This window comes from Aotus nancymaae, unplaced genomic scaffold, assembly GCF_030222135.1.
Source record: "Aotus nancymaae isolate 86718 unplaced genomic scaffold, 86718_ANA_hifiasm-v0.15.2.pri h1tg000092l, whole genome shotgun sequence".
NCBI classification, from domain to species: Eukaryota; Metazoa; Chordata; class Mammalia; order Primates; family Aotidae; genus Aotus; species Aotus nancymaae.
The window spans coordinates 4,211,512-4,234,529 of record NW_026988507.1 but is presented as its reverse complement, the minus strand read 5'-3'; the positions used below and the strand labels follow the sequence as shown (position 1 = coordinate 4,234,529).

General features: G+C 36.0%; 1 protein-coding gene across 1 annotated transcript in view; it reads left to right on the top strand.

Annotated features, from left to right (window-relative positions):
• The window catches only part of ARID2 (AT-rich interaction domain 2), a 185,380-nt gene that overhangs the window by 137,483 nt on the left and 24,879 nt on the right, over positions 1-23,018 (top strand). The window contains exon 16 of the mRNA XM_012459083.3: positions 2,283-2,431. Coding sequence (XP_012314506.2) covers positions 2,283-2,431 — 149 coding nt within the window. The remainder of the gene's footprint in view (positions 1-2,282; positions 2,432-23,018) is intronic.

Here is a 23,018-nt window from a genome sequence, read left to right as displayed (position 1 = left end):
TTGAGCCCAGGAGTTCAAGGCTGCAGTGAACTGTGATCACGCCATTGCACTCCAGCCTGGGTGACAGAGCAAAATTCTATCTAAAAAAAAAAAAAAAAAAGAAAGAAAGAAAGAAAGAAAGAAACCTTCCCCTTACACTTTCCTTGCTCTTCCTCTTTAACCCCTCTTCCCACACTACTTTCTCACAATCAGACTTTTTTTTTTTTTGAGACGGAGTCTTGCACTGTCGCCCAGGCTATAGTAGTACAATGGCACAGTCTCTGCCTCCTGGATTCAAGCAGTTCTCCTGCCTCAGCCTCCCAAGTATCTGAGACTACAGGCATGTGCCATCACGCCCAGCTAATTTTTTTGTATCTTTAGTAGAGACGGGGTTTCACCATGTTGGCCAGGATGGTCTTAATCTCCTGACCTCATGATCTGCCCGTCTTAGCCTACCAAAGTACTAGGATTACAGGGGTGAGCCACTGAGCACCTGGTCCAGATTTTTTATGGCTCTTAGAATTTGCAGGTGAATGGTTTTCAGATTTATTTTTCCAACATTAACTTCTATTGATAGACATTTTTAGTTGGTTCATCTGTCATTGTTGCCAAACTAAACTGATCATTTTTCCTCCAAAATATGTTTTCCTATTATTATTACTATTTATTGAGAATCTCGAGTTAGGCTTTTCATGTATAGTTTCTTTAGTCTTCCCAGCATCTCTTAAGTTAGTTTTTATTACTTACATGAGAAAACTGAGGATCAGAGAGGTTAAGCAGGTAGCCCAAGATCACATGGCTAGTTAAAAGTCTAATTGAAAATGTGAGTCCTGATATGTCAAGTTGGGAAATCCTCATCCTATCTGTGTGACCTTTGTACTGCCCTAAAGTGTTTTTGGTGCATGTATAAGAGTGGGAACCTATTATAGAAACATCAATCTCAAAGTAGTTTTTTCCCTCAGAATTTGGAACTCAAAAGTTCTTATGACTTCCCATTTCTGATAGTTTTGTTTTTCAACACGTTAGTTTTCTTTCATTTATATGTTATAGTAGCCTTGTGTGCTTGCAATTTATCTGTTTTTTCCTGAAGAAAATTACCATGGCTTTTAATCTAAGTTCTCAGTAATTTTAGCTTACCTTGCCCACCTATTTCCAGTACAGTCATGTGCTACTTAAGGACATTTCTGTCAGGGATGGACCACATAATATAATGATAGTCTCAGAAGATTATAATATCATATTTTCACTGTACTTTTTCTATGTTTTGATACACAAATATTTAACCATTGTGTTACAGTTCCCTATAGTACTCAGTACAATAATATGCTATACAGGTTTTAAGCCTAGGAGCAATAGGGTATTTCATATAGCCTAGGTATGTAGTAAGCTAAATCATCTAGGTTTATGGAAGTACACTATATGGCATTCACAGAACAATGAAATGGGTCACCTAACGACCCATTTCTCAAACATATTCCTGTCACTAAGCAATGAATGACTATGTACCTTATAAATGAACAAGTATATTTGGTGTTTTCCCAGAGTTTTAATTTATGACCTTTAAGCAGTTCCTCAAAAATTATGTACTACCATTTCTATAAGAAATTTAATATTAATTTTTCCCTTTGTGGTATTTAAAGAAAATATATTGCTTAAAATTGATTTAAGGTACATTGTAATTATTAGTGTTTTTTTCTAAGAGAAAGGGTTGGGATTTATAGGTGACAGTGTGAGTCTCTAAAAATAAAAAAAAATACATAATTGAGTAACCTCAAAATCTAAAATTGTTATGCAGCTTGCTGCAAATTAGTTAATACAATATATTTATACGATTACATCATTTTTTGCTAACTAAAATTTTCATTGCTTTTTACCATATTGTTTCACTTTATATTCTTTACAAAAATCTAAAAGGAAATATACAAAGAAGTAGTAATTTGCAGTTGATCTGTTCTTGTGAAGAATTCACATAAGTAAATCCAGTGGGTACATTTATTTCTCATTTAAGTCTACAATTGTGTTTCATCCTAAAAATCTTCATTTTAAATAATATATATTTTACAGTAGTAATAATGTGGTATTGCCTTTATGGTTTCATATTAAATAAAAGAATCAAACTTTCTAAATATTTCTATAAAAGTAATTATCTTTTTAAACATAATCATAAACTTAAAATTACAAAGAGTAAATTTTATGGTCGAAATGCATAACTGTTAATGTAATCAAATTTATAAGACTGTACTATAAAATATAAATGTTTTTCAGCGTCATGTCACAAACTCTGCATTTGTTCTTTTTCACAGAACACTCCTATGCCACCTTCACCAGCTGTACAAGTGCAGGGCCAGCCTAACAGTTCTCAGCCTTCTCCATTCAGTGCATCCAGTCAGCATGGAGATCCAGTGAGAAAACCTGGACAGAACTTCATGTGTCTGTGGCAGTCTTGTAAAAAGTAAATGGCAATTTTATTTGATATATGAAAGTATTTTTTATTTTGGAATGCTTTTATATTTAAGTTTCTGTCATCTATAGTTTCATGAAAATTTTCCTTTAGAACCACTAACTTTTAGCAAAAATGTTTTGTGTTAAGAGTTATGTTTCTGTGGATCTATTATGTGGCCCTAAACTAAGAAATTTATATATAAGTGATGGAAAGAACTTCATTGCTTAATGGTACGTTGTAGAGAATATGGTTCAGTATTTATTTTTAGTAAAAGAAAATCAATTAAGAATTTGATTATATAATTGACTGTTAAAAAGAGTTTTTTTTTTTCTTAAGTGACTTGAATTTAGTGGCAGCTATAGTATTTCTGTATAGTAGAAGCTTAGAAGTAATAATCTGTTAGAAAGAGAATGACTTGTCTTGAATTTGAGTTTGGGGTGGATACCTACGAAAATTATTTTTAAAGCCATACCATCTTACAGTTTAATTAAGAAGAACTTTTAAAATAAACCTGAGACTTGAAGGAAAAGTTGAAAAGAATGTTGGTTAAACTAAAAATTTTAATTCCTTTGTTAGTACTCAGGTAAGACTGTTTGCCTTGAGTCATTTTTTTTTTTTTAGAGGTCTAGGACTAAGCATTTGTCTTTTTTTTTTTTTTTTTTGAGACAGAGTCTTGCTCTGTTGCTCAGGCTGGAGTGCAGTGGTGCGATCTAAGCTCACAGCAACCTCTGCCTCCTGGGTTCAAGCAATTCTCCTGCCTCAGCCTCTTGAGTAGCTGGGATTACAGGCATGTGCCACCATCCCTGACTAATTTTTGTATTTTTTTCACCAAGTTGGCAAGACTGGTCTCGAACTCCTGACCTCAAGTGATCCTCCTGGCCACGGCCTCCCAAAGTGTTGGGATTACAGGTGTGAGCCACTGAGCCTGGCCAGCATTTGTCTTAATAGACATAATACCCATCATTTCTTAGATATCAAAGATTCCATTTCACTCTTCGTAATTGATAGCAGAAATTTCCATATCGTTTACAATCTATATTTGCTATTCATATTTTTGTGATATGTTATAGATATTATACTTTATTGTAAACTTCATGTACAGATTTTTGTACGATTATGACTGCCTGCGTAGTATGCAAAGTATCTATAGGACAGCAATCATGAAACTTTAAATCTCAACCCAATAGTGGGACTGTGGATCATTTTAGTAGGTTTTTGTTTGTTTCTCTTTTCTTTTTTTTTGAGATGGAGTCTTGCTCTGTCTCCAGGCTGTAGTACAGTGGCATAATCTCTGCTCACTGCAACTGCCGCCTCCTGGGTTCAAGCGATTCTTCCACCTCAGCCTCCCAAGTAGCTGAGACCACAGGTGCAGGTCACCATGCCCAGCTAATTTTTGTATTTTTAGTAGAGACAGGGTTTCACCGTGTTGGCCAGGATGGTCTTGAGCTCTTGACCTCGTGATCCGCCCACCTTGGCCTCCCAAAGTGCTGGGATTACAGGCAGGAGCCACAGTGCCCGGCCTGTTTTTCTTTTCAATGAAAAAAAATGAATAAAATATATCATAGTTTACCATGTTAGTGAGGGTAAATATTGTTTGCAGTTATTTTATATGTGACCTATATATGTGTACTTGATCATAGTATAAAATCTATTTGTCAAAAATGTTCTTTAAAAAATCAGTGCTTTAGGTTGTTTCTGATTCTTTCCTTCATTCATTTAATGTGACCATCTCTTTCTATTTAGTGTATGTTTGTAAGTTAATTTGGAACTTTCTTCACTGCATGTCAGTTTTACTCTCTCCATTTGTCTCGAGATTTTTGTTTGTTTTTTTCACGGCAAATAGTAGCTGATGGATGGGTAGTGTGCTAAAGTTGTTTGTTGACTTTTCAAAAAGTTTAAGAAGCTTGTCCGCAGTGGTGCACTCCTATAGTCCCAGCTGCCCAGGAAGGCTGAGGCAGGAGGATTGCTTGAACCTAGGAGTTGAAGTCTAGCTTGGGCAACATGGTGAGACCTCATGTCTAAAAAGATAAAAAATAAACAAGTTTAAGAATAACTGCTTTAGATGAAGTGTTTAGATTACTTCAAAATAAACAAGTTGCTGGAAGAGTTAATGATGTCTGACAGTTTCCTATCTTGCTAATAGGATCAGTGTTACATAACTTGATGATTTAGCTTTTTCTTGGTAGTCTTTTCTGAATAAGACAGATTGAATAAGTCTTCTTAGAGCATGCCATTTTTTTTAAGCGATAGCTTTTCACTACAGCATTGCTAATTAGTTTTAGTCTGCAAATATTTATTGAGCATCCTCTAGGAGGGTACATGTGCTAGAAGATAGAAATACAAAAATCACTCCCAATCCTGAGGGACACAGACCCTAAAAACAAATAAATTACAGTATAAATAAGTACTGTTATGAAAGGTAGTTTCATAGTGCTGTCGCAACATATTGGACAGTTTAACTCTGGGATGGCTGGAGAGTTTTACTACAAGCATTATGTTTTAGTTGAGTCTTGAAGAATGGGTAGGAATTTGTCATGTTAAAACAAACCTGTCAGAATGTTAAGAGCAAGCTCAGGAGTATAAAAGGACCCCATATGTCCAGGAAACTGTGAGAGGTTAGGATACTACAAGCATAAGGACATGAAAAGAGAAATGGTTCTTATTTATATTTAGTTCCGATTCCAAGTAGGAACATATATATGATACCTATTGACCACTAAGTGGCTATTCTAATTTCTTTAATATCATATCAAAAATACTAGTAAATAACTTTATGCTGGGCATGGTGGCTTGAGCCTATAATGCCAGCTACTCAGGAGGCTGCGAATAGGAGAATCTCTTGAGCCCAGGACTTCAAGGCTATAGTGAGCCATGATTGCATCACTGCACTTCAGCCTGGGTTATAAAGTAAGACACTGTCTCTTTAAAAAAAAAACAAAAAACAGAAACTTTCTTTGTTTCCGTCAGATTTAAAGCTAAAATTATTTTCTTCACCTATATATTATTGTAAAATGCTTTGTATTTAAAATTGAAATAGTTATCTGCTCTCTTCCTTTTAAGGACTTAAAAGTGATTTTGAGTATACATTTAACCTATTCTTAGTTCTGTATTAGCACCACATTTTACATGGTCTTTTTGTATTTATAATTCTTCTTCTTTTTTTTTTTTTTTGGAGACAGGGTCTCACTATATCACCCAGGCTGCAGTGCAATGGTACTATGTTGATCTTGGTTCATTGCAACCTCTGTCTTCCAAGCTCAAGCCATCCTTCCACCTCAGCCTCGCAAGTAACTGAGACTACAGGTGCATGCCGCCACACCCAGCTAATTTTTGTTTAACAGAGATGGGGTTTTACCATGTTGCCCAGGCTGTTCTCAAATTCCTGAACTCAAATGATCTACCTGCCTCAGCCTCCCAAAGTGCTAGGATTACAGGTGTGGGCCATAATTCTCGTTTTAGATGTACAATACAGATTCTTTTCAGTAAGCCCAGTCCCTCTCATATCATCACATATTGATGCTTGGTTTTTTGTTTTTTGTGGTTTTTTTATGCTTGGTTATTTTAATCTGCAAGCATCTCTAAAAGTTAGGGACCTCACTCTTTAGGTATAACTAACCATACACCTACAGAAAATAATTAATTCCCTTCAATGTTATGATTTCTTCATATATCCTATCAGTGTGTACATTTTTCCAGTGGCCTTTTGCTTGGAGCTTGAATTGGAATCTAAGGTGCAAACATTGCTTCTGGTTGATAAGTCTTAATCCCTCTTAATTCTTTTTTTCTCTTTGCAAGTTTTTGTTGGAAAAAAGAAAACAGGTTCATTTGTCCCGTAGAGCATTATAATCTGGATTTTCCTGGTATTGTTTAGCATGTTACTCTGACCTTGTATTTTCTGTACATTGGTAGTTTGGTCCAAATATTTGATCAAGTTCTGGTTTCACTAGATGAGGACCACTTTAGAAATGATACAGTCTACTTCCATCAGAAGATAGGTAATATCTTCTTATCTCTTTTTGTGATGTAAATAGTCTTTGAGGATCATTGTTCAGAACATCATTAAGGTTTGTACAATATAAAAGGCCCCCTTTTATCAGTGATTTGCTTTCTTTGAGAAATAGTTCCTACAGGAAAGGCAAGACAGATGCTTGGATATTTTCCTTATTTACTAGTTTTTAAAATAATGAGTTTCTTATTATCGCTCTGTAAAAGTTACCATTTGGTTTGGTTTTTGTTTGTTTGTAGTATTACTGTGAACTAACAGGAATTTAAACATACTTGAGATATTTTAGTCCCTTGAGGTTATTATATCCTTCTTGGTATACAAATTGTGCCATCTTTGGCCAGTGAAAGCCTCTTCAAGTGGATTTCCCAAGTCCTTTGGTGCTGACCTTATTATAAGTATTTGATAGCTTCCTTGCTCTCTGTTAGGCAGCACGGTCTATGTGTTTATACTGATTCTTGGAATTTAAAGTAAATACAACAAGGTTTTTCCTTCATTTTATCATTTTCACACCTGTATCTTCTTTCTCCCACACCAAAAAATCCCATTTCTCAATATTGTTAACAATTTATCCTTTGTCCTACATCATACTCCAAAAAAAACCTTTACAAGTTACTCCTGTGGTGATCATCATTTGTCTTTTTACTTTACTCTTTGTTTTTTGTTATTTCGTTTGTTTTTGTCATAGATGAAGGGTTTTTTTCTTTGAATTAATTTTTCTGTAAAAAAATTCATTAGGTTTTTTATTATTGCTTCTGGATCTGGATTATAGTTAGGAAGGCTTTCTCTGTGCCCAAATTGTAAAACTCCCGTGTTTTTATTTAGAACTTATGTGGTTTTATAGTTTCCATTTAAATGTAACATTTTGGAATTTTTCCCTGTTTCAGTAATCTGGTCTTAAGAAAGGAAATGAGGGTAAGTCAGTGACTTTTTTCTTAAATTGGTCACTGTAACTTTCTTTCCTCATACTATAAGCGTAGTTTATTCTAAGAAAAATAAGGGTCACAGTGAATATTTTGGGCATCAGCACTGTCCAGTGGGACAATCCAAACTAGTTTCATCAAATGCTATTCAAGACTATTAACAAAAGTGATTCTACAATATTTTCATATAATTGTTTTTCTCATTTTAAAATTATACTTCTACCTTTTAAAAAAGTTAAATTCCAAAAACAGGATTATCAAAAGATAACCATGGTTATAAGTTTGGTATATATCTTTACAAACCTTTTTCATATATAACTATACTGTGTTGTACATGAAAAGTATACATGTATACTTTGTTTCTTATTTTAAACTATATACTGATCTAGAGCTTGCTTCAATAATATATGTAATATTCATTAATGTAGAATATATATACTTTTTATGTCAACATGTAGATCTACTCATTCATTGTAATGAATACCAAGAATTCCCTTTTATTGCACTGTCTTTGTTAGCTGTGTTGGTAGAACAGCAGTCCTAACTCATTCTTTTTTGACAGGATTTCTCTTGAATTATGAGGACACATTTCTTTCCATTAGATGCAGTGACCCCGTACTATAATCTGTTAACTATATCTCATAGTAAGAGTATTTGGGATTTTAGTTATTTGGTATTACATATGGACAGAACTGTGGTGAATAATTTTGTGTCTATAGCACATTTTCTACAAGTATTTCAGTGGAATAAAGTACCAAATTGGGAATTTCTGAGTCAATTGACATGTTTTTATTTTTATAGAAATTGACAAATTACCATCCAAAAATGTTAATTTGTAATTCAAATAATAGAATATGAACTTGTTTCCCACTACCTAGCTACTCAAATCTGAGGGGATATTTCATCTTTGCTGATCTGATAGCCTCAAAAAGACTGTCAATTTTTATTCTTTTGTTATTTTAATTTTTTTAAATAGACTTTTTTTTAGAGCAATTTTAGGTTTACAACAAAATGGAGTGGCAAATACAGAGTGTTCCTATGTAACTAGCACCTGTCCCCACAAACATGACATTTTTGTGGAATGGTACATTTGTTGCAACTCGTTAACCTATGTTGACACATCATTATCACCCAAAGTCCGTAGTTTACTTTAAGATTTGCTCTTAACATTGTACATTCTGGGAGTTTTGTTTAGTTGGGTTTTTGTTTGTTTTGTGGGTTTTGTTGTTGTTGTTGTTGTTGATTTTTTTTTGGACACGTTCTCGCTCTATCATCCAGATTAGAGTTTAGTGGTACAATCACAGCTCACTGTAACTTCTACTTCCTGGGCTAAAGTGATCCTCCCACCTCAGCCTCCTGAGTAGCTCCGACTACACAGGTGTGCCTACCATGCCCAACTATTTTTAACTTTTTGCCCAGCTTATTTTAAAATTTTCTGTAGAGATGGGGGTCTTACTGTATTGCCTTAGCTGGTCTTGAACTCCTGGTCTCAAGTAGTCCTCCCACCTTGGCCTCACAAAAAGTTGGGATTATAGGCCTGAGCCACTGCACCTGACCTCTCTATGGGTTTTGACAAATATTAATATAATAACATGTGTCCACCATTATAGTATACAGAATAGTACTGCCCTAAAAATCTTTTGTATTCTGCCCCTTCATCTTACCATTTCCCAGCTCCTGTTTCAATTTTTATTTCAAGTATTGAGTTAAATATCTTCAAATATGATTTTCTTCTGTGAATTATCTACTCATGTCATTTGCTCATTCTTTATTGCCCTTCCTAAAAATTTGCAATACTTCTCTGTATATTAATGATGTCAACTCTTGGCCAGGCATGGTGGCTCACAATCTCAGCACTTGAGATTGGCCAAGGCAGGCAGATCACTTGAGGTCAGGAGTTCGAGACCAGCCTGGCCAATATGGCAAAACCCCGCCTCTACGAAAAATAGAAAAATTAGCTGGGCATGGTGGATGCCTGTATTCCCAACTACTTGGGTGGCTGAGGCACGAGAATCGCTTGAACCTGAGAGGTGGAGGTTGCAGTAAGCTGAGATTGTGCCACTGAATGCCAGCCTGGGTGACAGAGCGAGACTCCGTCTCAAAAAAGATATCACCTCTTTATTATGTGTCCACCCCATGTCTTTACTTGAGACTTTAGCCATATTTTGCTATATGGAATTGAAATCTTCATGGTTTTTTATGTTGTGCTTAGAAAGACCTTTTCAAGTTTTATATCATAAAATACACATTTTTTTTGCTTTGTGATATATTAATATTTTAAGTTTTTCATTCATTTGTAATTAGCTTGATGTATAAAGTGAGGTTTGAGTCTAGCTTAATTATTTTCCAAATGGCTAACTTATTAGCAAGTTCTTCTTTCTCTCAGACATAGGAATTGCCACCTTTATCATATACTAAATTCCTATATCTGCTGTACCTATTTCTGGATTACTTGCCTTTATCCCTTTGATCTCTGTCCTTATTACACTGTCACTTTAAATGTATTTTAACTTTGGATATGGCAGGTTGCCCTTGCTGATTCTTCACAGTTTTTTTATGATTTGTTTGAGCAACTACCTTGTATTAGGCACTGTGCTGGGGTTTGAAATTAGAGTGATGTATAAATCAGATTCATTTCTCAAGATTGCCAAGAAGGCATGTTGGGATTTGGGTTGCAATTGCTTTTAATGAACAGGGTTTTTTGTTTGTTTTTTGATAATGAACACTTTTTTCAATATCAAGTCTTCCCTTACTGGAAAAGGCATTAGCCCATGGTGTTCCTTTTTTTTTTTTTCCCAATAGAGCTTCTAGCCTTTTCTTCACATGAATTTTGTACTTTATTAAGTTTATTACTAGGTGGTGGTCTTACGTTTTGTTGTTATAAATGATCTCAACTTCCATTATATTTTTCAACTGGTAGGTGTTTTCTATATTTATACTTCATATATTGTCTTATCCAATTATAATGTCCAGGTCAGGCGTGGTGGCTCATGCCTGTAATTTCAGCACTTTGGGAGGCCAAGGTGGATGGATTGCTTGAAGTCAGGAGTTTGAGAACAGCCTGGCCAACGTGGTGAAACCCCGTCTCTACTAAAAATGTGAAAATTAACCAGGTGTGGTGGTGGGCACTTGTAATCCCAGCTAATTGGGAGGCCGAAGCAGGAGAATTGCTTGAACCGGGGAGGTGGAGGTTGCAGTGAGCCGAGATTGTGCCATTGCATTCCAGCCTGTGCAAGAGAGCAAGGCTCCATCTCAAAACAAAACGAAACAAATTATAATATCTAATGTTTCCAGCACAATAATTGTGATAATATTCATCCATATCTTTTTTGAAGCTAATAAACCCTATTTTTGTAGAGCAGTTTTAGGTTTATGGAAAAATTGAGCTGATATTATAGAGTTCTCATATCTCCCTCCTCCCGGCACACAGTTTACACTATTATTGACACCTTGCATTAGTGTGGTACACAGGTTATCATTGATGAGCCAATATTGTTACATTATTATTAACTAACGTTCATAGTTTACATTCAGATTCATTCTTTCTACAGTTCTCTGGATTTTGACAAATGCATAATGTCATGTCTCCAACATTACAGTAACCTACAGAGTACCTTCACTACACTAAAAATCCACTATGCTTGATCTGTTTATTCTTCCTCACCCCATCCTCCACCCCCAATTCCTGGCAGCCACTAATCTTTTTCTGTCTCTATAGTTTTGACTTTTCCAGAATGTGATATAGTTGGAATTACTCAGTAATATCCTTTTTAGTCTGGTTCCTTTTACTTAATAAAATGCACGTTAAGTTTTCTCTGTGTCTTCTTATTGTTGGATAGCTCATTTGTTTTTATTTCTGTATAATATTTCATTGTACAGATGTACCATAGTTTGCTTATCCATTCATCTGTTGAACAATATCATAGTTGCTTCCAATTATTGGCAATTTTGAACTATGGTGTTGTAAACATTTATGTGTAACTTTTGTGTGGATGTAATTTTTCAGTTCATTTGGGCAAATAGCTAGGGTTATAATTGCTGGATCATATGATAAGACTATGTTTAACATTGTAAGAAATGGTGAATCTGTCTTCCAAAGTGTCTGTACTATTTTGTGTTCCTGCCAGCAGTGAATGAGAATCTTGTTGCTTCATATCCTTGCCAACATTTAGTGTTGTCAGTGTTTTAGATTTGAGCCATTCTGATAGGTGTGTGTTGGTATATCTGTTGTGTTTATTTCTAGTTCCCTAATGACATATGATGTTGAGCATCTTTTTGTTTGTTTATTTACCATATGTATATCTTCTTTGGTGAGGTGTCTATTCAGATATTTAATCCATTTTTAACTTGTTTGCCTAGAGCTTTTAGCATGAATAGATAATGGATTATGTCAGATGCTTTTCTGCATCTATTGCTATGATCATATGATTTTTATTTTTTAGCTTGTGAATGTGATGGATTACATCAATTAATTTTTTACTTGTTGAACCAGCCTTGTGTGCCTGTAATAAATTTTACTCGGTCATGGTATATATTTCTTTTTTATGCATTGTTTGATATGGTTTGCTAATATTTTTCATGAGGATGACCTCATCTATATTCATGCAAGATTCTGGGATGTAGTTTTCTTATAATAGCTTAGTCTTATTTTTGCAATAGGGTAATGCGGTTCTCATAGGATGAATTAGAAAGTGTTCTCTTTGCTTCTCTTGTCTGGTAGGGATTGTAGAAAATTGGTATCATTCCTTCCTTTAATTGTTTGGTGTGAATTCAGCAGAGAAAGCATGTGGTCCTGGTACTTTGTTTTGAAGGTTATTAATTATTGATTCAGTTTATTTAATAGTTACAGCGTTATTCAGATTATCTGTTGCTCCTTGAGTAAGTCTTGGCAGATTGTGTGTTTCAGGGAATTGGTCAATTTCATCTAAGTTATCAAATGTGTGAGCGTAGAAATACTTACAATGTTTCTTTACTGTCTATGGGATCAGTAGTGATGGTCCCTTTTTCATTTCTGATATTAGTGATTTATATCTTCTGTTATTTTTTCTTGGTTAGGTTTGCTACAGGTTTATGTATTTTATTGATTTTTTTGCCCCAAAGAACCAGCTTTTGGTTTTGTTAATTTTATTCTTTCTGTTGACTTCCTGTTTTCAATTTCATTAATTTCTGCTCTAATTTTTATTCTTTTTTTCTGCCTGCTTTGGGTTTAATGTGCTCTTCTTTGTCTAGTTTCCTAAGGTAGAAGCTTGTATTACTGTTTTAGATCTTTCTTCTTTTTTAGGATATACATTCAATGCCAACAGCCTTCCCTCTAAGTACTACTTTTACTATATCCAGAAATTATTAGTATGTTGTATTTTCATTTTCCTTTAGTTCGAAATATTGTAAAAATGCATTGTTTAAACTCCAAATGTTTTAGTATTTTCTAGCTATCTTTTTGTTATTGATTTCTGTATTAATCTGTTCTCACAGTGTTGTAAGGACATACCTGAGACTGGGTAACTTATAAAAAAATAAAGGTTTAATTGACTCACAGTTTTGCATGGCTGGGAAGGCCTCAGGAAAGCTACAATCATGACAGAAAGGGAAGGAAACACGTCCTTCACATGGCAGCAGGAGAGAGAAGTGCCAAATAAAGGGGGGAAAATTCCTTTAAAACCATCAGATCTTGTGAGAACTCACTATCAGGAGAACAGCAGCATGGGCATAACTGCATGGGTGGGGACACAGCCAAACCATATCAATTTCTATTTAATTCCATTGTGGTTTCAGAGTATACATATGATTTCTATTCTTTTAAATGTGCTAAGGTATATTTTATGTCCCAGATTGTGGTCTATCTTGGTGGATGTTCCATGTGAGCTTGAGAAGAATATATTGTTGGATGAAGTATTCTGTAAATATCAATTAGATCCAATTGATTGATGGTGCTGTTCAATTCAACTATATCCTTACTGATTTTCTGCCTATTGGATCTGTCAATTACTGATAGAGGTATGTTGAAGTCTTCAACTATACTAGTGGATTTGGTTCTTTCTCTGTTTGCAGTTCTCTCAGTGTTTGCTTCACATGTTTTGATGCTATATGTTCAGTGCATGTATCTTAAGGATTGATACATCTTCTTGGAGAAGATTGTTAGGTTTTCTTTATCATTGTGTAATGCTCCTCTTGCTCCATGATAATTTTCCTTGCTCTGAAGTCTGCTTTGTCTTAAATAATTATTGCCACTCCAGCTTTCTTTTAATTAGTGTTAATATAGTTTATCTTTCTCCATCCCTTTACTTTTAATGTCTTTATTTTTAACAATACTTAGTTTTTATTTTATTATCCTCTCTGTCTTTTAATTCATGTATTTAGATCATTCACATTTAATGTGATTATCACTGAAGTTGCATTGAAAGTTATCATATTTGTAAATGCACTTGTTCTTTCTTTTTCTGCTGTCCCATTTTTCTGCCTTCTCTGTTGTTAGCTGAGCACTTTCTATGTTGCCATTTTCTCCCCTTTCTTCAGATATCAATCATATTTCTTTAAAATTTTTATTCGTGTTTATTTTAGAGTTTGCAGTATACGTTTATAGTTAATTTAAGACCACTTTCAAACAACAATACAGGCATACCTCAGAGATAATACATGTTTGGTTCCAGATCACCACAAGAAGACAAATATCACAATAAAGCAAGTCACATAAATATTTTTGCTTACTAGTGCATTTAAAAGTTATGTTTATACTGTACTGTAGTTAATTAAGTGTGCAATAACATTTTGTCTAAAAAACAAGGTACATAACTTAATTAAAAATACTTTACTGCTAAAAATGCTAATGATCATCTGTTGAACCAGCCTTGTGTGCCTGTAATAAATTTTACTTGGTCATGGTATATATTTCAAGTCATCATCTTTTTTGCTGGTGAAAGGTCTTGCCTCGATGTTGATGGCTGCTGACTGATCAGGATAGTGGTTGCTGAAGGTTGGGGTAGTTGTGACAATTTCATAAAATAAAACAATGACGTTTGCCACATCACTGGACTCTTCCTTTCACAAAAGATTTCTCTGTAGCATGAGATGCTGTTTGGTAGCATTTTACCCAAAATAAAACTTCTTTCAAAATTGGAGTCTAGGCAGCAATGCATTCCTATACTCCCAGCTATTGGGGAGGTTGAGGGAGGAGGATTGCTTGAGTCCAGGAGTTCTGGGCTGTAGTGCACTCTGCTGATTGGGTATGGTGACTTCCTGGGAGTGGGGACCACCAGGTTGCCTAAGGAAGGATGAACCAGCCCAGGTCAGAAATGGAACAAGTCAAAACTTAAAGTCACCAGCAGCATTAGCCACTAAGCTTTGAAGCCAGGCATTGAACTTTTCCTCTCTAGCTATGAAAGTCCTAGACCTAGATGTCATCTTCTTTCAGTAGAAGGCTGTTGGATCTTTATTGAAAATCTGTTGTTTAGTGTATGTGATGTTCTTTATCAATGATATTAGCTAGGTCTTCTGGATAACTTGCTGCAGCTTCTGCATCAGCACTTGCTGCCTCACCTTGCATTTTAATGTTATGGAGATGGCTTCTTTCTTTCAACCTCATGAAGCAACCTCTGCTGGCTTCAGACTTTTCTTCTGCAGCTTCCCCACCTCTCTCAACCTATTAATTTAAGAGAGTTTAGGGCCTTTCTCTGGAATAGGCTTTGGCTTAATGAAATGTCTTGACTGGTTTGATATTCTATCCAGACCACTACAGTTGTCTCCATATCAACAAGCCTGTTTCACTTTCCTAACATTTAGGTGTTCACTTGAGAATCATAAATTTTCCATCAAGAATTTTTCCTTTACATTCACAGCTTGGCTGTTTCGTGCAAGAGGCATGGCTTTTAGCCTATCAGCTTTGCTATACCTTTCTCACTATACTTAATCATTTCTAGCTTTTAATTTAAAGTGAGAAACATACGACTCTTCCTTTCACTTGAATACTGACAGGCCATTGTGGGGTTATTAATTAGCCTAATTTCAATATTGTTGAATGGTGTCTCAGGGAGCCCTAAGGATGGGGAGAGAGATGAAGGTAACAGCCAGTTGGTGGAGCAGTCAAAAGACACATAACATTTACACTCCAAAACATTTACACTGGTGACATCAAGATCACTGATCATAGATCACTGTAACAGATATAGTAATAATGAAAGTGTTCTAAAAATATTGTGAGAATTACCAAAATGTTATAGAAACACATTTTGAACACATGCTATTAGAAAAATGGTGCTGAAGTCCACAAACCTTCAATTAAAAACAAACAAAACACAGTATTTGCAAAGCATAAGAAAGCGACATGCAATAAAATGAAATGTACCTGTGTACTACTATGCAAGTACTGTGGCCTGTTAGAAACCAGGCTGCACAGCAGGAAATGAGTGGTGGGCAGAAAAGCAAAGCTTCGTCTGTGTTCGCAGCCACTCCCATTGTTTGCTTTACCATCTGAGTTCTGCCTCCTGTTAGATCAGAGGCACTGGATTCTCATAGGAGCACAAGTCCTATTGTGAATTGTGCCTGCGAGCCATCTAGGTTGCATGCTCCTTATGAGAGAGAATCTAATGCCTGATGATCTGTCACTGTCTCCTATCACCCCCAGATGGGACCATCTAGTTGCAGGAAAACAAGCACAGGGCTCCCATTGATTTTACATTATGGTGAGTTATATAATTACTGCATTATATATTATAGTGAATAATAATGGAAATAAAGTACACAATAAATGTAATGTGCTTGAATCATCCCAAAACCATCCCCTCAACCTCTGGTCCATGGAAAAATTTTCTTCCATGAAAGTGGTCTCTGGCACCAAAAAGGTTGGGGACCGTTGCCTTATACTGTGTCCTTTACATGCTATCATTCATTTCACTTATCTGTAAGCTGTAATCACCAGATACAATATTGCTATTTTTTTATCTGTTAGATCAATTAAAAGTAAGAAAAATAAATATTTTACTCCCATTGATTTCTTCTCTAACCCTCTTTCTTACTCTGTGTAAATTCAAGTTTTGACCTCTGTATTTTCCTTCTCTGAAGGATAACGTTTGTTGTGAAGCAGATCTCCTGGTACATATGGCCTCAGTTTTTGTTTGTCTAAGAAAGTCTATTTCTCCTTTACTTTTGAAGAATTATTTTACTGGATACGAAATTCTAGGTTAGTGGATGTTTATCTTGCAGTTTAAATATATCATTCCACTCTTCTTGCTTGCGTTATTCCTAAAGAGACATCAGTGTATTCTTCTCCTTGTCCTTCCATCAGTAAGTTGGTCTTTTTCCCTCTTAATTGTCTCAAGGTTTGGCAGTTTGAATATGATATGGCTAGGTATTGATTTTTTAAATATTTATCTTGTTTAGTGTTGTCTGTGTTTCCTGGATCTGTGATTTTTTGTGTGACATTAGTTTTAAAATTTTCACTTCATTCTTCAAATATTTTTTGTGTTCACTCTCTTTTTCTTCTCTTTATGGTATTCCCACTGCATATGTTTGCAGCTTTTGTAATTGTCCCATAGTCCTTGAATATTCTGTTTCCTTTATTTTTTTGTTCCTTTGCTTTTCAGTTTGGGAAGTTCCTGTTGACATATTCTCCATCTTCAAGTCCACTGATTCTTTCCTTGTTTGTGTCCAGTCTGTTGATGAGTCTATGAGAGGCATTGTTTATTTCTTTTACAGTATTTTTCTTATTTCTAGCGTTGTATTTTGATTCTTAGCATCTCATCTCTGCTCACATTATCCATTTGCCCTTGATGTTCACTTTTTCCATTAGTCTTAGCATATTTATTATAATTATTTTAAATTCTTAGTCTGAAAATGTCAAAATTTGTGTAATATCTGAGTCTGGTTCTAATGTTATCTTTGCCTCTTCTGACTCTGTGTGTGTGTGTGTGTGTGTGTGTGTGTGTATGGTTGGTGGTGGGGGAGGGGTTTTTTTTTTTTTTTTTTACTTTTAGCATGCCTTGTAAGATTTTGTTGAAAGTCATATGGGATGTTTCAGTTAAGCATCTGAAGTAGATAGTGTGAGATTTTATGTTTATCTGGCTAGAAATTAGGCTATGTTTAATGTTTGCTGTAACTGTAGGTATCAGAAGCTTCAATATTCCCTGGTGTCCTTTTTTTTTTTTCCTTTTTTGTTCTTCCTTTTCTCCCTTTTTTTCTTCCTGGATTTTTTTTAGAAACTCCTTTTTAAATATAGCCTGTATCTTGTAGTTCTCTCAGTTCCAATATACTGTTATACCATACTGGAAACCTGTTGATATGGTGGTAGGGTAATAGGGAGGTGAAATATTCTATAATCTTATTATTAAATCTCACTTTTAAAAAGTGGGCCTTCATCTAAGGGCTGCGACTTTGGTAGGTTTCTCAGCCTTTATGTTTTTCTCCTGTGTAAGAAGTCTAGAGAGGGCCCATGTTTTGAAATTGCCTTTCTTGTAGGTCAGATAAGGCTCGGGTAAAGTTGTTTTCCTTGAGACAGGCATTTGTAAGGTGAAAAGAACACTCTGGACATATTAAAAATGGTTACTTATCCCCTACCATTCCTGGAAGAAGGGGGAAAGTTTTCTTCAATCTTCACTGTGAGATCCTGGTTTCTGAAGGTAATTCACACAAAAGTATGGGTTCTCCCCAGAGACTAACAACCCCCTCACTACCCCACCCACCAGGAGTTTTTAACTCTGAAGGTTAGCAGTTTGCCAATCGCTGTGTAAGGGTTCCTGCAAGTTACTATCTCCAGCAAGAAGGGCTGATTGTCCGTATTCAAGGGTCTCTCCAGCTTTCAGTGTGGCAGTTTGCCCTGTGACCTCAGTTCTCTGATAGATCTAAGAGGAATTGTAAATTTTCAGTTTGTTCAGCTTATTTCTTGTTGTGGGAATGGGACTGATGACTTGCAGCCTTTTGTCTGAAAGGAAACTGGAAGTCCTCATCCTTATCTTTATCCTTGTTTGTTTATCATCATTAAGCATTTATCTTTGAAATGTATAATTGTGTGATTATATAAAAAAGTAGTCTCCCTCAAAAATTTCCTTCATTTAAAAATATCTATGAATTGCTGTTTAAATTCTGTGTAATTGGAGGAAAGGACTGAGTAGTCAAGAGTTTATATGCATAGTGTTTTTCTTTGTTTTTCTAGGCTACAGTGTTCTTTGAATTAAGTGGTGTCAGGCAGAGTTTAAGAGAGACTCTCCAACTTGAGTTTAAACATAGGATTTCTACTTTTGTTTTATTTATAGGGATTTTAAGTAATATTTTGTTTGAAAAGAAGGTTCTGCTGCTAAAAAGACATTTGAAAGCCACTTTTCTGGAATATATTGTTTCTCATAGGTTTCTCATTAATAACTGCTACCGAAAGATGAAAATTATTTTCCCTTGAGGAATAACATTTGTATTATATTTATATTTAGAATTGCATTATTGAAAGTCAAACCAAGAATATAGAGGATCTCAAATATATTCTAAACAAATATTTCCTGTGTGAAAACTTGTCTGTCTATGAACCAGGGACTTTTGCTTGATACTGGTAAAATTGGTAATTCCCAACTGCTCAGGAATCTACTCAGGTCATGTTGAGGTTCAGATCACTGGGTTCTTACTGAACCTTATACAGTTACAATTTCTCCTAAAGCTTCTCTTGTAAGGTGTAATTACTCCTACTGTATAAGCCAGAATAATTTGTTTGTTTGTTTACTGGTTGGGTGACCGACCCAGGCAATTTTATTACTTTATCACTGAACCTCTGTTGCCTCATGGATAAGATGGGGATAATAATTTTATAATTATGAAGATTAAATACGTTAATGCAAGGAAAACACTTGAATATGTGTCTAGTACATGCACAACACTTAACAGATGTTATTTATACATGCTGATGTCTCGAACAGGCACAGAATGTTAAACACAGAAAACAGGAAGTTTTAGCCAGGCACATATTCTCTTAAGCTACCTCCACCCCAGTTTGTTCAAGCCTATCAAGATAGTCGTCCTTAATCTTTGCAGGTGTTGGATTCAAGACAACCATCAGATGGCTTTCATCTTCACAAAAGAATATAAAAGGAATTTTGACTGTTTAAGGTGACATAACACTAGAGTTTAATCTTCCAACTTGACTTGGAAGTGTTCCTGCCAATATAAAAGATTTTGTTTGAGGCAGTGGAGAAGCCAAAGCTTGCTCCTAGGTTGAACTTCCAGCTTATGTCCTAGTTGTAATCCTGCTGCAGGTTCTGCTGCAGGCTATTTGCTGCCTTCTTGCTGAGGGTCATGTTGGGCCTTGCAGTCATGCTAGAGGGGGCAGCTAAATGAAGGGTCAGATTTTTCAAGCCACCCATGTTTGAGAAATTTATGTTACTGATCCTTGTTCTTAAAGCCAGCAGTATCCCACTGGCCAGACTGGGTTACTGTCCACTTTCTGGTTTTAGAAGCTTCAGTTTTGCCGAACTTAAGATCAGTCTGTTGCAAGGCCTTTTGCCTCACCTGTTCAGTGTGCTCTTGTCCATGTTGCCATTCTTTTCCAACGTCACCTCTGTGTCTGTGTCCGTTTTCTCTTTCTGCGGGTTTCCTTCTACCCCACTCTCTTTTCTCTTCCTTTTTTCCGTTTCAGAGCCACATCCTCAGTGACTTTGCTGCTCTATGTTTTTCTTGGACTTCAGTTTCTTCTTTGCTGGGAACTTAGGGCCATCTCATATTGCGATGTGTTTTGGAGCCTCAATTTTGACTCGCTTCTTTTTACTTCGTTTCCTAGGGCTGCTCTTCATGGACCTGGACCATGGAGTGTGGCCTGGGAGAGTGTCTCCCTTCTGGTGGATTTTTTTGTCTTCTTTACTTTCCTGCTGTGTTCCCTGGGCCTCCCCTGCTTCCATTCTGCCCCAAGGCTGCCACCTTCTTGCCCTCCTTCTCCACTGAACAAATGCAGGCAGCATCCCTTTCCTTGCAGAATCAAGGGTCCTAGACTGAGAAGGCTGTGGGGTACTGGGCCCCTCTTTTTTCCTCTTGTGTTTTTTGAGCTTCTTGCCAACTCTGGTCTTTTCCTCACTGTGTCTGGGATCTGGGGAGGTTTTTCACCCCAGAACCATGGAACATGCCAGAGGTGACTTCTTTTTCTTCTTCCTGCTGAGGAACTCCGAGTGGCCAAGCACCTGCTTCTTGGGGCTGGGTGACTTCTCTGTCCGTCTGTCACACAACATGGTCCTAGGTTCTAGGTGCTCCTTAGAGTACTGAGGCTCTTCTTTTTCTTCACTAGAGGCATCTCAGCTGCCAGCCCTTGTACTGCACTCTTAGAGCAGGATGTGGCTCTTATAGGAGAAACATCAAAAAAATGATTGTCCTTGTTTCAAATTGAGATTAAGTCTCCAGTTTTTTGACCACCTTCTTTTTTTTTTTTTTCCTCTGGGATCCCAAAGCCGAGGTCTACTTCGTGGGCCTTGGTGATCATTCCTCTAAGTCAAATTTAGCTGCCTCCAGGTGAGAGCCTACTTTACCATGACCCAGAAGTCCTGAAATAAGACTTTTGTATAGAGCTTGCTAAGGTTTGAATAATGCTTTATCTGATAGAAAATGACTGAAAACAACAATAGACACCAACTTCACTATATTTTGCAAATGGTTAAAAACTTACAGGTAGCTAGAATTTGTGTTCTAGTTCAAAGGTAGATTGATTTCCATTATAACTTTTACTTCTTCCAAAACATTCCAAAAGTATTGAAGTATCTAAAGACTAGTTGAATGTTACACATAAAACTGCCATCTTGATGATGTGAAAATATTTGAAAGAGTTAAATATCCAAGTGGAATTTTGAAATTCATGTTAATGTGCCTTCAGCAAGGACTACTTAATTTTAGGTAAACTGCCAGTTTAGGTTAAAGTTAATCAGTAGTTAGATTGAACAATAGCTTGACTTAAATGTCAGTGGGAGAAAAAAATTGAAATTAGTTTTATAGCATCTTTTGTCTCAATTTTGTGGTAATAAAACCAGAAGAGAGAGATCTTCTGAGGGTTATATGTTGCTTTCTTTTTCTTTCCTTTCTTTTTTTTTGAGATGGAGTCTCGCTCTGTCACCCAGCTGGAGTGCAGTGGCACAATCTCAGCTCACTGCAACCTCCTCTTCCTGGGTTCAAGCAATTCTCCTGCCTCAGCCTCCCAAGTAGCTGGGACTACAGGCATGTGCAACCACTCCCAGCTAATATTTGTATTTTTAGTAGAGATGGGCTTTCACCCGTCTGGTCTCAAACTCCTGACCTTGTGATCAGCCCAGTTTGGCCTCTCAAAATGCTGGGATTACAGGCTTGAACCACTGCACCCAGCCTGTATGTTCCTTTCAGAAGTTTTATGGTATTAGCACAATGCCTGGCACATAAATTGCTTTTAACTAATATATTTTGGGTAAGTTAAATGAATGAAGTTTACCTAGCTTGATTCTAAAGTCATCAGTTCTTTGCTGACCTAGCCTATTGGCATCTTGTACTTCCAATTATCAGGATAACAGGTTGTCATCTTGCTCTATCTAGGTTTATAAAAGATTTTGTGTAAGCACACTAGAAATACTAGATATTTTGCTAATATTACTATCCTTATAATTTGAACTAATGAGCCTTTATAAGTATGAGCTTAATTTCATTTAATAATATATTTTTGGAAGCATTAGTTTGAGAAATATGGGTTCCTTAGGCCTTAACTACTGATTTGCCATAAGTAAATTTTTTTTAACTAGGAAATACCCTGATTTCTACCACACACAGTAGTAGAATTTTTTTTAACCCTGCTCTATTCTTTAAAACATTGAATACCAAAGAGTTTGGTTACTTAAAGATGTTATCAAATGCCAAAAGGTTATATACCATGAGAAGAATTTGTCAAATCATGTTGAAGATCTTTTTGTTATCAAATATTTATAATAGTTGGGAAAAGAATTTCCTACAGTGAGAATCTAGTATGTGGTTCAGCAAAAACAAAAACACAAACCATATTTATTCTTTGGAAACTTATGTATAGAATAATGAAAATTTTATACCAGTGCCAACCTCTTATCTAGTATCCTTTCCGAATTTATTTGCCAATATTTAAAAAATGATATAATAAATACTGTATGTAAAAGTATACCACAGTTTTTACCTAGTAATACATCTACGTATAGTACCCTGAGTAAACAATTACGTATTATGACATAGAAGGAAAAAAATCAGGTCTTTTGTGTTAGACATACCAGGTTTCAAATCCTAGTTCTGTTACTTAGCTGTATGATTCTGGAAAAGTTACTTTTTGAAAGCATATTTCTGGCTGGGCGCAGTGACACACGCCTGTAATTCCAGCACTTTGGGAGGCTGAGGCAGTGGATCACAAGGCCAGGAGTTCAAGCCCAGACTGGCCAACATGGTGAAACGCCATCTCTACTAAAAAATACAAAAATTAGCTGTGCATGGTGTCTCGTGCCTGTAATCCCAGGTACTTGGGAGGCTGAGGTAGGAGAATTGCTTGAACCAGGACCCGGGAGGTGGAGGTTACAGTGAGCCTAGATCGCACCACTGCACTCCAGCCTAGGCTACAGAGCGAGACTCCATCTCAAAAAAAAAAAGGAAAAAAGAAATGAAAGCACATTTCCTCAGCAGTAAAGGGATAATTTTACATTCAGAGAGCAGTTATGGAACTCAAATAAGATGCTGTATGTGAATA